The sequence below is a fragment of the Tamandua tetradactyla genome, chromosome 4, assembly GCF_023851605.1.
Source record: "Tamandua tetradactyla isolate mTamTet1 chromosome 4, mTamTet1.pri, whole genome shotgun sequence".
In the NCBI taxonomy this organism is placed as follows: domain Eukaryota; kingdom Metazoa; phylum Chordata; class Mammalia; order Pilosa; family Myrmecophagidae; genus Tamandua; species Tamandua tetradactyla.
The window spans coordinates 15,768,300-15,785,997 of NC_135330.1; the positions used below are offsets into that span (position 1 = coordinate 15,768,300).

General features: G+C 35.6%; 1 protein-coding gene across 7 annotated transcripts in view; it reads left to right on the plus strand.

Annotated features, from left to right (window-relative positions):
- UAP1 (UDP-N-acetylglucosamine pyrophosphorylase 1) overlaps positions 1-13,322 on the plus strand; it is a 43,702-nt gene extending 30,380 nt beyond the window's left edge. For 4 of the 7 annotated variants that reach the window (XM_077156729.1, XM_077156723.1, XM_077156724.1 and 1 more), the window contains 7 exons: positions 446-618; positions 4,958-5,151; positions 6,119-6,259; positions 6,984-7,172; positions 8,265-8,315; positions 11,894-11,960; positions 12,761-13,322. In XM_077156729.1, coding sequence (XP_077012844.1) covers positions 446-618; positions 4,958-5,151; positions 6,119-6,259; positions 6,984-7,172; positions 8,265-8,315; positions 11,894-11,960; positions 12,761-12,853 — 908 coding nt within the window. In that variant the 3' untranslated portion in view covers positions 12,854-13,322. The remainder of the gene's footprint in view (positions 1-445; positions 619-4,957; positions 5,152-6,118; positions 6,260-6,983; positions 7,173-8,264; positions 8,316-11,893; positions 11,961-12,760) is intronic. The other 3 variants (XM_077156728.1, XM_077156727.1, XM_077156726.1) reach the window with 2 other exon arrangements.
- The last annotated feature ends 4,376 nt before the right edge of the window (positions 13,323-17,698 follow it).

Here is a 17,698-nt window from a genome sequence, read left to right on the forward strand (position 1 = left end):
TATTTGTTGTTTTGAGATGGGAGAAACTCAGTGTTGGGACAGTTTTCAATACACAGCTAACTGAATCATACAGATATGAGTAAAACTTGAAATGTTATGAAATAATCATTTTCTGGTAAAGAATTTTATATTTCATAATAAATTATAGGCCAGATTATTAAAAGGACTGAGTTAAAAAGAAAAGTATGATCTTCAGTGTTGTCTGGTTCTATATTAATAATGTTATTCTCTGGATATTACCATCGTAATGTTCAGAAGCATGAAGTTTAACCTTTGACATCAAACTTTGAGGAATCCTTCCTTAAAGATACTTAGTTTTTTTGAACCTGTAATAGGAAATTGTAGATTTCAGATATCTTCACCCCAGTATTGAGACATTAAACAATCTTTGAGTTGGTAACTTAACAGGTTTTGGTGTGCTATAATGGACTATTTTATTTTCCAGATGGAAATGGTGGTCTTTATCGGGCTCTTGCAGCCCAGAATATCGTGGAAGATATGGAGCAAAGAGGCATTTGGAGTATTCACGTCTATTGTGTTGATAACATATTAGTAAAAGTGGCAGACCCACGGTTCATTGGGTTTTGCATTCAGAAAGGAGCAGACTGTGGAGCAAAGGTAATTGCTATCTCAGTTGTAGTGAGATTTAAATGGTCTTTCTCTGTAAGTATATGTATTTCAGGAACCAAACTAGATTTTTTAAGGTGATTTGAATGTTTCTGAACCTTTCTAAGGTAATTAAACTGTCCACACCCCCTTTTCTTCTTAAATTGGCAACATCTGATTCCAGAAATAATGTTGCACACTTTTCAATCCTAAGTAAGAGTTTAAAATGTGAAAATGATTTGAAAGTCCCTGGGAAAGGAAATGATCATCACTAGCCTGGGACAGATTCTTTCATACCAAGTGGTGTTTGATTAGATTAGCCAGTTTCTTCCTGTGACAGTTACTGGAGTACTACATAAGGGAAATATGTTAGAAACAGCAGATTTTGGTTTCAGCAAGTCATTTGACAAGGTATCTCATGATAGTCTTGTTAATAAGGTGAAAATGTGCAGGCTGGGGATGAGGACAATTAAGGAGATTAATAACTGCTTGAATGACCACAAATATGCTGACATTGAGATGAAGGAAGTTTGCAAACATACCCTGTCCTTGACAGTGTCTTTTGATATTTGTTTTAGTCATGTAGATGAAGAAGATACAGGAGGCATGGTTTTATTGTAGCAAGTAAAATATATCATATACCTAGGAATGAAATAGGAAACACACAAGACCTTAAAAATATTTGAGAATATTTAGAAAAAACATGTAAATATTACTTCCCTGGATGGAGAGATTTAAGTCTGTAAAGGAATCAATTCTTACCAAATTAAAGTATAGCACAAACCTAATTAAAATCTAATGAAACTGTTTTGGGAACATTTGACAAGCTGAAAAGTATAGAACAAACATGTAAAATTGGCCAGGAAAACATTGAAAAAATAACTTATAGGGGAGAGGTGGTTAGAAGCAGTCTGCCAGATATTAAAATGGATTGTCAGAAAAAAGTAATTAGGAGTGTGGTACTGCCACCAGAACAGAGTAACAGATTAATAGAAAGATAGATGAGCAGGAACAAATGCATGTATATAAAAGAAAGCAGTATATAAAAATAATGATATTTTAAATCAGTAGGGGAAAGAATGCACTTTCAGTGAGTGAAGTGGGATAACTGACTAAAATTAAGATAAGATTTCTGTCCCAAAGTTCATAACAAAATCAATGGATTATAAAGTTAAGGGGAAAAAGTGAAACCATGAAACTGGTAGTGAAAAATTTAGAATAATTTTGATATTGATGTAAAAGGAAGACCTTTCCACTAAAAGCTGAAACATACAGTCTTCTGATTTAAAAAAAAAAAATCAGACTACATATAAATTTGAAATACGTGGATTAAAAGAAAGAGCTGTAATAAAAGACATACCATATTCTTGGTTAGCGATTTTCTGTTATAAAGATGTGATTTGTCTCAAAATTAATCTATAAATCTTATGTAAAGTCACATCTAGAAGTTGAAGTCTTAAATTTGCGAATACAAATTATAGAGAGATTGAACTAATAGATTTAATAAGATGACTCCTGACTCTGAAAGTAAGAGTTGGTTTTTAACAGTAACAAAACTGTTGGTCTATTTAAGACTTCTGTCTGTTCCAATAGTCTGTGAATATCTGTGCTGTATTGTAAGTGCTGCTAAACTATAAAAGAAACAAAGTGTATTGGATTGTAAGTGACTAAGTTTTAAAAAAAAAAAGTGTATTTCTGACTTAGTTCCACTTGGTGTCAGTCTTCTTTCTAAAATAGAAATTGAAATTTTACTGCTCTGAGCTTCAATATCAGTTGAAATTCTATATGATTAGAGAGTGTTGAACCTGGAAGGGACATCTAAGATCATCTGGTTGACCCTTTGAGCTCAGAAGTGAGCACATTGCATTCTGGTACTTTTTAAGTCCTCGGCTTAAGGTCATTCATCATATTGATCGAGCCAGGATTAGTATTCATGTTTCCTAACTCCTAGTCTTACTACCATACCACATTATAAAACCAAACTCTTTAGATTAATTACGTTTTTGCCAACAGCTCAAACTTGAAATTAGTGCACTAGCTTTTTTTAGTCCACTAATCACACAGAAGAAAACAAGGGTTAACCAGTCACTCATCTTTACCACCTTTGTGCTCTAGGACAAATCTAGTCAGTCTTTGCGGACTCACTGCTCACCCCTGTGTCTGGCCCATAATGTGGTGGTCACTCAGTGAATGAATAAATAAACATTCAGATGGCACCAAAATATGACAAGACAGTATATGTTAAAAAACTTTTAGAAATGTTAGAAACTATTTGAATAATTTGCTTCCTCTTTTTTTAAATAAGAAAATCAAGGCATTAAAATACGTTTTTTAAAACACCCGAATTTGGGAGTGGCTTAGGATGTGGTAATAGAATTCTTTGCAGTACTACTTTAATAGACACCTATCTTGGTGCATTAAGGTTTTTTTATTTTATTTTATTTTTTTATGAAGTGAAAGCTTTGCAAAGAGGCTTAAAGAGTGGGGTGGTTTGCAGAAGCACAGCACTCAAAGGGTAGAAACCATCGTTAATTGCAGATCGCTTTGTAAAGCAGTTACTGTAACTTTGAGGTTATAATTTAGTTTGAACTCCGCTTCTCAGGATTTAACATGTGGAAAGTTGAAGAAACATCTTAATTTTATACTGTATATCTTTTCTGTATAGTATAAATTGACTTCCAACTTTATGCAATTTACAACTGCTTTATTCTGTGATTTAGACTTTTATAACATTTTTTGGAGGTTCATAATTGTCATAGAACTAAAACTTTCACTAGCAGATTAACACTTTGGAGATGTAAAATATGAGTTTGCTTAGTTTTCTTTTTCACAGCTGGTTGGGAGAAAAGGGATATATAGAAGAGACTGAAAAATAAATCTGTTTTTATTTTTTGGGAATGATAGGAATGAATCTATTCCAAATTCCTTGTCTAGAAAGATTACCCACTGTGGAGAATATGAAGTAAGACGTGGTGATGGGGTGATACTCAAAAGTTACAAATAGGCCCATGATTGGTTTAAAATTATTTTGCTATATTATGTTTCCCTCTAGTTTAATCCACTTCCTTGGTAGAAAGTTTCTTTTCATTGAATAATGTGCTCCTTTCAGGCTGGCAAACAGTGAAACTACACAGCAGGCTTACATATCCAGTAGCCTTACCTCACTGAGCTAGATTCATTGCCTGTATCTCTAATTGCTGTGTAAACGAAGTTCTCAATAGTGGCCTTACTTGTCTGGAAGAGACTGTTACTGGTTGTATTTATTTTAAGAAATCATTTACTGAAGAAAAGTTATAACTTACTGGTATAATTTTATGTGTATATAGGACAGACTTTTCAAATTAGGGACAGATTTTAAGAAATATTCTGTAGGCTGCTGAATTGTTAAATAGACAGGACAAACAAAAACTGCAAATATCTTTTATTGTTTGTTTCTTGTGTTGGGTCATAATCTCATCAGAACCTTGGTTAAATATAAGTGTGTTGCGTATGATTTTTTCATAATTTTCTTCTAATTACTTAATGTGGGTTAGTGATTCTTGTATGGGGTAATCACCTGTAAGGTTTTTTCGAACTGCATACTCTTACATTCTCCCTCTGATTTTAATAAATGCCCTTTTCTCAGCTCCCCTACAAGTCTAGAGCCAGCCACTGATTATCATATCACTTGTTTTCAAACTTTGTTTTTAAAGCACAGAATCTCTTACTTCAAACTAACTCCAGTATGTAAACCAGATAAATATGAGTGGGCTTTTTGATTTGAAGTTGGTGTGGGAGCCCAGGCAGGACCTGCCCTCTCTTATCTCTCTACTTCTAATCCAGATCCCTGAAAAACAAGGAATATGCCATATTCATGAATGGAAATTAAAGAAATACCATTTTCAAATACAGTAATGATTTGAGTAATATACAATGTGAGACGAAATGCCTTATTTCTGTAATCACCTTGGTGTGAATTCCAGTGAAATTTTATTTCATTTATTCTCAAAGTAGCTGAGTGTGGTTTTAAGGATAAATTAAATTTAAAAATACAAAATATTTGGGGGACATAGATTCCTCATTTCATTATTTCTGTCATTTCGTGTGGGCTATCTATACAATGAAGTTTCTGCTGCGTGGCTTAGCTGAGTGTAAGTAAGGAAAGATATATTATCTCATTTCCAGTTGAGCGAATGTAGTCTATCAAAGAATTCAAAGATGGTTAGGTGATTATCTAAAGTTTAAGATTCCTTTTGACCTAGTATCTTAAAGACTATATAAGCAAAATAATAATGTGGCCTTAGAGAATGGGAAATCTCCCAATAGCATTTGATTGAATTTCTTCTTTTACTGTTCTTTCTTTTGTGGACAGGTGGTAGAGAAAACAAACCCTACGGAACCAGTTGGAGTGGTTTGCCGAGTGGATGGAGTATACCAGGTGGTAGAATATAGTGAGATTTCTCTGGCAACAGCACAAAAACGAAGCTTAGACGGACGGCTGCTGTTCAACGCTGGGAACATTGCCAACCATTTCTTCACCATACCATTTCTGAGAGACGTAGTCAAGTATGGGCAAGATGGGGACCCTTTCCTATTTTATTTATTGTTAATTTCAAACCCATTTGTACTAGACACCTAAGTCCATGTCCCACAGAATTCAGGTTCTTTCCTGAGGATTACTTTTATCAAATCTGAATATCTAAAGTAATTGTGTTCAGTAACATATATATCATAGGGTGAAAATCAGTAGGAGCCCATTCCCCAATACTTTAACTGGAGTTCAAAGCATTCCTCTTCTCCACCCCCACAATCCCCCTTCAACTAGGTAGGTCTGAAGAAGCAAAGAATAAGAAATGAAATGTCCTCTTCCCACAACAACTGGGAGCTCTTAAAGAATACAGGTGTCTGTCCTATATCTACTGAATCAGAATTTCTGTAGGAAGATGCAGGGCATCTGTTATTTTTTCTTTTTTTAAACTGCACAAAATTCTCATGCAGCTGATACCCAGATTAGCATTTAGGAACAAGGGCATTAAAGAATAAAGAAAAAAGACCTTGAGCCCTAGATAAAAGTTCAGCTAATAGTGCTATTAAGGATAAAATCAGAGGTGTTTTATTCTACCAGATTTTTAAATGAACAACATGCTTGCTATCTGATGTTTCACTTGGTAGCTTTTATATATTCAAGATGGCTTTCTTCCTTTTGAAAGTTAGCGAGCTCTACTTTATAATGTCAACTCTAGTTTCAAAATATTTCCCACTCCACTGTTCTTTATAGCTATGGTATTAATTCATGCATAGTGACTGTTAATACTCATCTTTACATCCTATACTTAAAGGGATCTCATTTGGGAAAGTTGGGGCATAGTCAGACATTTACAAAAGGCATGGGAGTTATTGAAGAGATATAACAAATGCTCTTCATTTTGAAGATCTTAGTATTGGTTGTTGATGCGTTTGCCCCTGAGTATTTTCATGTTTACTAGCATTTTAAATTGGAAAATGATATCTTTTTTTTTCTTACATCTTCCAGTGTTTACGAACCTCAGTTGCAGCACCATGTGGCTCAAAAGAAGATTCCATATGTGGATTCCCAAGGGCAGTTAATTAAACCGGACAAACCAAATGGAATAAAGATGGAAAAATTTGTCTTTGACATCTTCCAGTTTGCAAAGTATGTTTTGAATAGTATCAGTAAGATTAAATATATGTCCTGAAATGCTGTTCTTTACTCTTTCAAGAGGAAACTGCTTTAAAGAGATATTTGATAGCACATATGTCAGACATGGCATTTTGATCATGAGTTTTTATCTATTATTAGTTCATTTTCTGGTCCTTCTGCAAAATTGTTAAAATAGTTTGTCTAAGAGATTAAAAAGTTTGAGATAGAAAGGATTGGCCCATTTTGTGTTTAAGATGTAATTCTTACCTATGATAAATGTTTCAGTGAACATATTCTGAGATTATACGTCCCTCTGTAAAAGATCACAGTTGACCAATATGTGAATTTGACCATTATGATAACATGAAGACAAATTAGCTATACAAGATTAATCTTCCCATATGTATTTCTAAATTCTTCTTTCTGCTTTTTTCCCACCCCGCCCACAGAACAGATACTCGTGATCTTTTTGCATTAATATTTCTAATCTTTCTGAACCTAAGATGAAGTGTTTTATATCTGGGGTTGGAAATGATTTATCAGTTTTGCATTGGAGAAGAGAATTAAAACTTTTTTAGTCTAAGGATGAGCATTATTTCATTCAGCATTTATTTGAAATTACATTGCGAGAGCATATTATTGAAGACCAAGGGCTTTGCTATGTAGAGAGGAGTCGAAAAGCTATGCATGCGATTTCATTTCCTAATAAAGAAGTCTTTGTATGGTTCCACTCAAGGAAGTTTGTGGTGTATGAAGTATTGCGGGAAGATGAGTTTTCCCCGTTAAAGAATGCAGACAGTCAGAATGGGAAGGACAACCCTACCACGGCCAGGCATGCTCTGATGTCCCTTCATCACTGCTGGGTTCTCAATGCTGGGGGCCACTTCATTGATGAAAATGGCTCTCGCCTTCCAGCAATTCCTCGGTAAGTCAATATCTTTTATTTGTGCATGCTTGATTGGTCTTTTCCTCTTGGATTTCTTTCTCCTCTCTATTTGAAAAGAGTCTTGGTTTTTTTTTTTAAAGCACATGTATTAGTGTGTGGACAGTTCTGATGTGAAATGGCATTTTGCCCATTACCAACAGAATGATAGTTTTACTTCCTCTTAAAGAAGAATCTCTTGTTTTTTGGATACATGTCTCCACTGTGTCAGTGAAATGACTTCTACTGAATAGTGGTCAGAAGCTATTCTTCTGGTGTGCCATATAATTAAAGCCTGTCAGTAGTGCACTATACCACAGGCTGAGTCCCTGTGCTGTAAATGCTTGAGTTACAGAGAATTGATTGTTGCTGCCTGTGTATCTGTGGCCTCACTACAAGTACTATGTGAGGTCCACCACCCACAGGCCACCTACAGATGCAGGCCCAACACAGTTCTCACCATGGTTGCTTCGGGTGACAAGAAGAGAAGTGAATGCCAGTTAACATTTCCTGAGACTCAAATTTTAGAAAGATTTTGAATTTTTGAAGTTAAAAAAGGGTGCCTCAAGCTATTCAAATATAAAATAATGACTTTTAAGCAGAAAGGTTCTTATATTTTATCATAAAACCTTCATTGGCACCTAGAATTTCCCTTGCTAAATCATTCGTTGTTTCTGTAATTATGTAAAAAACATTCTGCCATGTAATTTTTATTCTTAATGGATAAAATGGCTGGTTGCATGCATAAAAGTGCTAGAATACCTTGGTAAATGTTAGAACATTGCCTTGGAATTCATTGCCCCTCCATAACTGTGTTTTCATAAGTAGGGGCATGGTAGCCTCTGTCTCACAGTTCAAGACCATTTTTAGGCTCTGTCTTGTCAATAAGCTTGCTCTGTGGCATGTCATATTGCCCTCCCTCATGCTTCATCTTTGGCCATTGAGTTTGTTTTTCTCCCCTCTCAGGTCTCCTTTGCCCAGTTTTTTTGATTTACCATAAATACATCCATTCAGTCAAATATATTTTGCAAGGCCATTTCATTACTATTGTTTGATTTGTTCCATTCCCATTAATGCTTATTTATTCCTACATAGCAGTGCTACAAATGGAAAGTCAGAGACCATCACAGCTGATGTCAATTACAAGTAAATATACCAGCCTGCCTGCAGTGCATGGTGTTGGGGCTGTGCTTCTCTCCATACTAACTGGCATTGTAGTTTAGTGCTCTTGCCTTTTGGGGCTATGGGGAGAGGATGGTTGAAGATTTGTTGGGGTTGCATTGCTTATTGGTGGCAGGTATCTGTCTGAATGACACTAACTCAGAACCTCTGTGCATGCTGGAAATGGGGAGCATGCTTTACTAAATAATCTGACTGAAGATATTTGAGCTTGTTGGGTCAAATTTATAGGTAGTAGGTAAGATCCAGTGCAAGGTACAAGCCGGGATGAACAAATTTGGATCCCAGATGACCCCTTTTAGCATATGCTTAAGCTTAGATTAAAAATAACATTCTGAAGATGTGTTTTACTGAGCCTGTTAAAAGGTTACCTGTTTCTGACATGTCTGATAGTTCTTAATACAGAGAAAAATGTTCTTCTGATTAATTCTCACACAAACAGCTCTTCTTTTTTGGTCATTGTACATTAATTTTATTCAGTTATTATTCTTTCATAAAGAAAATGTCTTTTTGTCCTTGTGGTAGGTCATTTTAGAAGTAGCACGTATCCTTTTTTCTTTTGCGTGGGCAGGCCCCGGGAACCAAAGCACATATCCTTTTCCTTTGAGTACTCACAAAGAGGTTGAGAACGCTATTATTCTAGCTAAAGACACGGTTTGATATTCTTGCCATAATTTAAAGGTTTAATTGGTTTAAATTTTAAGTTTTTAAGATAATTGAGGAAATGTGTACAGGACAAAGGATCTGGAGATAGAAATTATTTTTAAAATAGAGTAGCACGTCTGTTTTATCCGCATGGTTTTTCCTGCCATGCCACTCGTCTTTGCCCATAGCAACAAGTCCATGCGAGTGCCCACACTTCTGTGATGCGGGGCCGTAGACAAGGAAGAGGATTTACAGACCTGGTTACTTTCTTTTAGGAGACATAGATGGCTACTACCCTTTATGCCATGGGTACTGGGATGCAAAACCTTTGTCACATTTGTGTCCCATCTATTGTTTTTGATATTTGGAAACAAGCTGCTTTTATAATTTAAGAAATAAAGTTCTTCATCCTAAGTTTCGTTCTTATTGAACCACAGTTGTGTACCCTAAAAAAATGAAAGTTTCTTAATTATATACCTGAAAACAGCATCTTGCTATCCCAGCCAAGATAACAAAAAGTTTTAAACATTATTTAGTTCTTGTTTGTGATCTTTTGTTTAGTACCTCCCTCCCTCCCCCATTTACTTCCTTTCAGCCATTTTTAGAATTATTAAACTGAAATGACAGTTAGACTCCAAATGAGTTCATAGACTCAAACAGTAGAAATCCTTACCACCATAGGATGCCCTCAGTGGAAAAACGGAAAAAGAAAAGTGGGAGATGAAAGAGAAGTATTTTATGAAAAGAAGGAAGAAACAGCTTGGAGATATTCTGAAATTCTGAAGCAGTGGAAGAAAGGGTGCTGAGTTTTTTCAAAATGTTATTTTTCACCTTAATGCCTACTGTATAGTGTTAGATACTAAAAGGATGTTTGGTTAAAAAATTCAACAGGCGGGAGAGACAATAGTGTTATTGGGCTCATTTGTCTGTATCCTGAGATTTACATTTGGTGATGGTAGCTTCTGCTTTCTACCTTCTAGTGTGTCCATTTGTATATTAAAGTTTTTCTTTCTTGGTTTCTTGGGGATATCTTTGTTGCATTAGTAGAAAAATTATATTCAGACCAGCTATGTGTTTCTCAAGACCAAAACCACTCTCTGATCCCAGTATACTGAATCCCCCGAGGGTGCAGATGGGGCAGGACTGAATGTATCTTCTCAAGAGGATAGGCCCTCATTTTTCTAGTTTGGTTCAATATAACTCTGAGCTGTCCCAGGGAGTCTGGACCAGAGGGTCTGGGTCTAGAGAGATGTGTGTCCATTCTGTGTGTCCTTTTTTCTCCAGCATTAGTCTGCCATCATCTCCTTACATAGTTCATGTATTCATTCAGCCAACAAACATTAGTAGGCCTGCTAACATCCTCAGCAACGTGCTCTGTGCTGAGGTATATTACACAAGAGAAGTAAGTTATTTTTCACAACCTTCTAGGAGGTTTAAGATGCACATACATAATATGAGTTAAATAACATTATCAGGAGGTATGTGCTTACATGCTAAATGTGTGGTACAAATAGTAATTACTTTAGTAGGTTGGTGACTTGGCAGTTGTCCAATAAACTTATTTTAAATTTTTGTATAAATAAATGAATGGGGACAAGCACTGTGAACTGTAGAGATTAAGGGAAGGTTGACTTGAGCTAAGTCTTGGAGGATGGGTGGGTAAAAAGAGAGCATAGTTGAGAATGGCTTGGAGTAACGCAAAGAGAGCGCTGTTGGCCTGGTTTGAGTGGAAAGTAGCAGCAGGATAATAACTAAGTTGGTGTAAGAAATAGAGCACCTGGAATGCCTGGCCTAAGGGTTCTATTTAGAGAAAGGTTGGCCTGTGGCTGAACTCAGAAGCCCTCTGATTTTGAGGACTCCACCAAAGTCTGGAACTACATGGTAAAGTGAAAAAAACTAGTTTGATAGTGCAGGAGACTAGATTTTTGTGTGCCTTGTGTCCTGTTGGTAAAATTCTTGAATAGTGAATAATCTAGAGGTCAAATTACTGTAAACTTATTGGAAACACTATTGATTGACTTTTGTGTTAGAGAATTTAGAAACTAAGTGTTGCAAATGGCTATAAATGTTATATCATGACCCAGAGGAAGCAAATGTCGAATTTAGCCTTTCCTTCATTTGGGCGCATTTTACCTTAGCTCTTTAAAAAAATAACTTGGTAAAAGTAACCAAGGTACTTTGAAACATATGAATAAATCAGCTCATCTAATCTAGGGGATTTGGGGTATACAGAAGCACGTGTGTTAGAAGATAATATAACTGACCTTTAGAACAGTACTTTCCAGTTGAACTTTCTGCAATAAAAGATATTGTATCTGTGCTGTCCAATAGTTATTAGCCATTCATGGCTATTGAACACTTGAAATGTGCCTATTATGACTGGGGAACAGAATTTTTTTTAATTTTAATTTCAATTCAATTTAAGCGGCTACTGTATTAGTGCCACTTTAGAATATTTCTCAACACTAGTATCTAACTTGCAAGGTTGTGGTGAGGTTTAAAATAAACTATGAAGGATTTAAAACACCTATCCTTGGGCCTGGCACGTAGTATATACTCAACAAATAATTTCTTCCTTTATCCAGTTTAAACTTGGAAATGACAAAAATGAGATGTGCATATATAGAGATAGTATATCAGCATTGGTGAAGTGTTTTAAAGAGCTATCAGTAATTACTGGCACTTGCCCCACATACTGTCTCTCTATGATAATTTCATGTTAACTTAATCCTCAGAAAATTTAGTAATTATCAGGGTAGGATCTCTTCTATTTGTTTAACTAGGAGAATTTTGTTATCTGCAAGCTTTTCAGAGGGAAGTTATGTTTTTTATTTTCACTCTTGCAGGTAATATGGGAAACAAAATCATAAACATGTTGTTTTGTTTTGTTTTGTTTAAAGCTTGAAGGATGCCAATGATGCACCAATCCAGTGTGAAATTTCTCCTCTTATTTCCTATGCTGGAGAAGTAAGTTTGCATTGCTTTCCTCCTTTTATCTTTCGAAGTAGGATTCTGGTGTTGTTTTGTGTGTAAGTTGCCCTTAGAGAAAATGAAGCCTTTTTTGATGGACCCGCCTTTAGGAGCTCCTGGGAACAAACTGAGAAAGCTGCATTTATTTATTCTGAATCTTTGAGAATTCCTGTGATGGATTGGCATCTATCTTATTCGAATGGATTTAGTGCCATGAAAAGAGATCTTGACTATTTAGGCCAGTTCTCCTATACATTGAAATACAATGGGCTTTTTAAAAATATGTAATCAGACTTATTTTTAGATAAATCAGCTGGTTCATTTTAATGCAATATAATTTTCCCTCTCAAAGAGTCTGTTTTGTTCATATACAAAATACATGTAATCTTATTCTTAAAATCTAGAGTTTTAGGGGTCCCTACCTTTCTGATTGTGTAATTTTTTTTTCTGGAGATCCTTGATGGTATTGTTTAGTTCAAACATCAGAGACAGCCATCTTGCTTAGAAAGTTGACTGTACTGAGTGATAATTATAAGAAGAATGAAATCATCTTATTGACTTCAAAATTATAATCAAAATTTCCTTTTTTATTGTTTGTTTTATGCTTCCAGAAATAGGTCATGAAACCCAAATAAAACATTATACGAAATAGATTTTTATTGACTTTTACATTTTATATCTCAGCCCAACTTTTGGCATTCATGCTTTATATAATTTATTATGGCTTCTCAGTCTAGCATTGTTTGATAAATGTTTAACAATTTTCTAACTGTGATTCATTTCAACCCTTCTTTTAGGGACTAGAAAGTTATGTGGCAGATAAAGAATTCCATGCACCTTTAATCATTGATGAGAATGGAGTCCATGAGTTGGTGAAGAATGGAATGTGAACCAGATACCATATTCTACCACAAGAAGTATAGCTTTTATTTTTGATAAACTGACTTTGAAACTAAAGGACCTCTCCTGGCAGATCAAATTCAAGCATTCACAGGGTTTCATTTTGCCTGTTGAACCCTTATAATTACTACAACCCCCCCCCCCCAAGGTCCACATAACTGGAGCTCAGAGAGCATTTTTTGATTTTCAACTCATTGAAAGTCTTATTTATATTTTTTCAATTGTATAATGTTTTTCCCAAAGCAAGGAAATTTCCTACCACTTAAGTATAGTCAACTTAAATGCAGTTTAGGGTGTTCAACATCACTTTACTTGGAGCTGGAAACACATAGTCATAATATGTCATAGTACACGTCTGAAGGTTTCTATGGTACTAAAAGTTCGTTTTATTTTATCAAACATTAAACTTTTTCAAAAAATTATTGGACAGTTAAATAAACTTTTCTTCATGTCTCTGGAGTATCATTTGTACATTGAGGAAATTATACTATTAGGAAAATATGAAAGTTGAAAGAAACTTTGAGCTAGTGCATAAAAACAAATTGACCCTTTTGTGAGATTGCAAAGTCAAAACTTTTTTCAATGAATATCTAGCGAAGACTTCCTTTCTTTCACTGTATAGTTGTAGCTCTTAACCAAGGATTAGCATTGTCTGGAGACATTCTTGGGTGATACAACTGGAGAGTGTGGTGGTGCTACTGACATCTAGTGGATGGAAAGCAGAGCTGTTGTTGAACATCCTACAGCTCACAGAGCAGCCCTCTCTCCCGCAAAGAATTATCCAGCCCATAATGTCAGTAGCGGCAAGGTTCCAAACCCTGCTTTATATCGTTGGTTTCTCTCTTGCCTCAGTATTTGGTGATACTTAAGAATTAATATAGTTTCTGGATTTCCTTGGACAAGCTAATCACTACCATCCCAGCTATATTCAGCTAGAGGATTAAAAAATAGAGAAAGATGGTTCTTTAAATATGGGCCATAGATCATTGGTCATTATTAAGGGTTCTGTATATCCAAAATACAGTTTTCATGAAAAAATAATGGGTATATAAAATATATTTTACATAAGATTTAAGTATTTCAAAAGGAGAAAAATTAACATTTGAAATAAATGAAAGACTTTATATCTAGAGAAGAGATCAGTAAATTTTATTTTCCATTAAGTTGTCACATGGTAGAATGGTATGTCTGGGTCTTTGTTCTGAGAAGTAAAAGTTTAAGGATTATAATTTTAAGAGCGTGTGATAAGTACATCTATTTATCTACCTACGTACCTACTTACCTAAATTTTTTTTTTTGGTACTAAGGCTTAAATAGTGTGGCTAGCATATTTTATGTTTTATTTTAATTTAGTTACAGCCCAGTTTTGCTTTTGTTATCCATTCCAATTCTCAAAAACATTTGTGAGGTTTGAATTCTCTTTGGAACAAACTCCAAATGGATTGTGAAGTCAGAACTGTCGAGTTTTAATATACCTGTTTAACCTGAACCTTCAGGTTTTTCCTGAACCTTTACCTGCTATTTCCTCTGCCCCTATCTTTAAGATCGTACCAGCAATGCCAGGGAAGGGGAGGAATGAAGGCAGGGGATTATGGTAGTGGGGAGGCACAATAGTTGGGGAACATTAGATAGAGTAAGGGAAAAGAGTCTGAGAGGTGATAGCATTATGTATTTTTATGAGTCCTTATTACATAATTGTCCTAATTCAGAAAATACAAAGTTGGGTAAAATATTTATAAAGAAATAGAATTATTTAGTAACAGCATGGTAGAATTGATGTGAGTCAATCAGGTTTGCTTGAGATGACACTGCATTAATAACTACTGATGTTACAAATATATAAGCCCAAAGATAAATGTTTTCTGAATATCTGATTTTTGTTTCTCAGCTTCCCCCTTGCCTCAAGTTTTATCCAGATTTGATGTTGGGAAGGGAATTGTTAGTGGCACTTATGGAAGATGAACAAGAAAACATTCCATTTTCAATTTCTATCCCTTCTATTCCCAGAAAGTTGTCATTGGTAGTAGGTGATTTCATTTCTAACCCTTAATGGCTATCTCCAGCTTTTCCTCTCTATGACACATCATGGTACAGTCAGATCTGAGTTATCCAGATTAAAAAGCAAGGAAATATGTATAATAATCTAGGAAAGTGACTAAAACACAAATCATTTAATTGGTTTGGAAATGCGTTTTTCTGTTGGCTGTGATGGGTGTTTTTGGAGTTCAGGGCCCTTTTTCCAGTCCTGGCTTAGGAAAACATGTTGGGAAATGATGAGTGAATGAATCGGCTAGTAAGGATTGAATGCCTTACACACCCAGCACTATCAGATAGGGGATACGAAATTTGAGTCCCCTCCCTACAATGCTTGGATTCTGTTTAAGAGATAAAGTTAACCCAAATAATACAATGACAGCTATTTTAATACTAAAATGTATGGAATTAAGTTTAGTTAAACAAAGGTGACCATTGTGAACTGTGCTACAGTTTGGTAGAACTCAACAGGGAAGCCCCTCATTTTGAGAGTAGAGCTATTCCATTCTCAAATGGGGTCAGAGATCTATGTACTAACAAATAAATATACCTTCAGAGTTATAACATGTATTATAGAAAATCAAAGGATATTTTAGTAATCAGAACATCTTTTTCCCATAGTAAGTACTCAAATATTTTATTAACTTGGATTTATTCCATTTAATTACTATAAAATAAAAATGTGTATTGTGACTTAAAAATGGAATATTAAAAGAAGACTCATAATTATTCTGGGGAGAAGAGCAGTCATTAACTGTCAAGATGCCAGCTGATGCCCAAGATATAGGGTTAATCAGAAAGCTGTAACATTGATTCTCTACGTGTGATCCCCTGACCAGGTACATCAGTATTATCTGGAAACTCAGACATGCAAATTCTCAGAATTACTGAACTACATATTTGTGGGGGAAGGCCCAGAAATCTGTATCTTAACAAGCCCTCTAGGTGATTGTGATACCCACTGAAGTTTGATAACCATTGCTCCAAGAGAATCCAGAGAGACTAAGTAAAAAGTTCAAGGACTGTACCAAGATGGGGACATAAACTGGGAGAAGAAAGTGAGAGACTGGTGTTCCTAGGGCAAGAATAAATTAAGACAGAAAACAAATATGTTTGTTCTCACATCTCGGCGAGCTTTATTCTTTCAAACTCCAAGGGGCGGTTGATGGTGGTAAAAGAAAGGAAGATAGAACCAGCCAGACCTGATCAGGAGAACTGTAATTGCTACAAAAAATGGTTTCTAGACATTTTGGATCATCTGAATCACTTGGAGAGATTTCTTAAAAATTCTGGACGCTAGTCCTCTAGAGATTACGATTCTCAGTCTGGTCAAAGTCCTGGGGATCCAATTTATAAAAATATTAGGTGATTCCAAAGTGCAGTTAGGATTGAAAATCACTGACCTGGAGGATAGACTTAGTTTAGGAATCAACCAGGTCTTAGTTTAGGGAGGGGGATAAAGGACTTTGGACATGTTCTGGTTTCTGAAAAATTAGACAAGGGGAGAGAAATACATTTTACTTTAGAAGAACAGCACAAGCAAAGGATGAGGAGGTTGGGGCTGGGAAACAAACATTGCTCATTCAGGTGATGATTCCATTTTGCAAATATCTCAGACCAATAGAACCATCCTAAATAGGATTCTTTCTAAATTTTATCTCTCTGACTCATATTGAAAAGGGTGGGAGTAGGGAGGCAGGAAGAGAAAGGGAGTAGTTAATATTTTGGCTTGAAAATATTACCAGTTTAATGATGAATGATAAATAAAAAGTAAAATGATGTACATAGGTGATGACATTATGCCTGGGATTTTTTTCCTTTCATAAATTTGGGATGATGCACTGTTATCTTTTTTAAAGGCTCAAAGGAAAAATAAACCAACAGTGTTCAAATTAACCAATTAGGTACAACTGTCAGGGACCTTGAAAGTAAAATTGGCTATGGTGAAGTTGTGGATCTGGGATGGAAAAGTACTTTCAGACAATGAAATGTTGACTGTACCATTGCAGTGTAAGACAATATGGTCTTTATCTCTGACATTAAATATTTAATGGAGCTACTTCATTTGTGAAATATGATAATGCCTGTTTTAGTTTGCTAAAGCTGCCATAATGCAATATACCAGAGATGGAATGACTTTTATAAAGGAGATTTATTGTTACACATTTACAGTTCTAAAGCCTTAAAAACATCCAAACTACGGCAGAGAAAGATACCTGGACTCTTAAGAAAGGCTGATGTCTGTCACATGGGAAGGCATGTGGCTGGAGTCTGCTGGTCCTTGTTCCCTGTTCTGCTGACTTTCTCTTTAGGTGTCTGTGGGTCCTGACTTAGCTGCTCCAGGGTAAAACTCTGGGTTTTATCTCTTAGCTTAGCATCTCATGGAAAGGCACGTGGCAACGTCCGCTGGGCTCTGGTTCCTGTCTAGTTTCTGTTGGCTCCCTCATGTCCTCATGTCTCTTGGAGCTTTTGCATTTCCAAATGTCTGCATCTAAGTTTTCTCTTTATTGGCTATCCAAGCATCTCCAAATGTCTGTATCTGTGTCGCTTCTGAGCTCTTTCTCTCTCCATGAGCTCTCTTAAAGACTTTAGTAAATTAATTAAGACTCGTTTTGAATGGGTGGAGTCACATCTCCTTCTAATCAAAAGATGCAACCCACAATTGGGTGTGTCACATCTTCATGGAAACAATGCAATCAAAGTTTCCACCCTAAACAATAGGTGTGCTGCCACAAGATTGGATTAAGAAAAAGAACGTGGCTTTTCTAGGGTGCATAACATCTTCAAACCTGCACAATTCT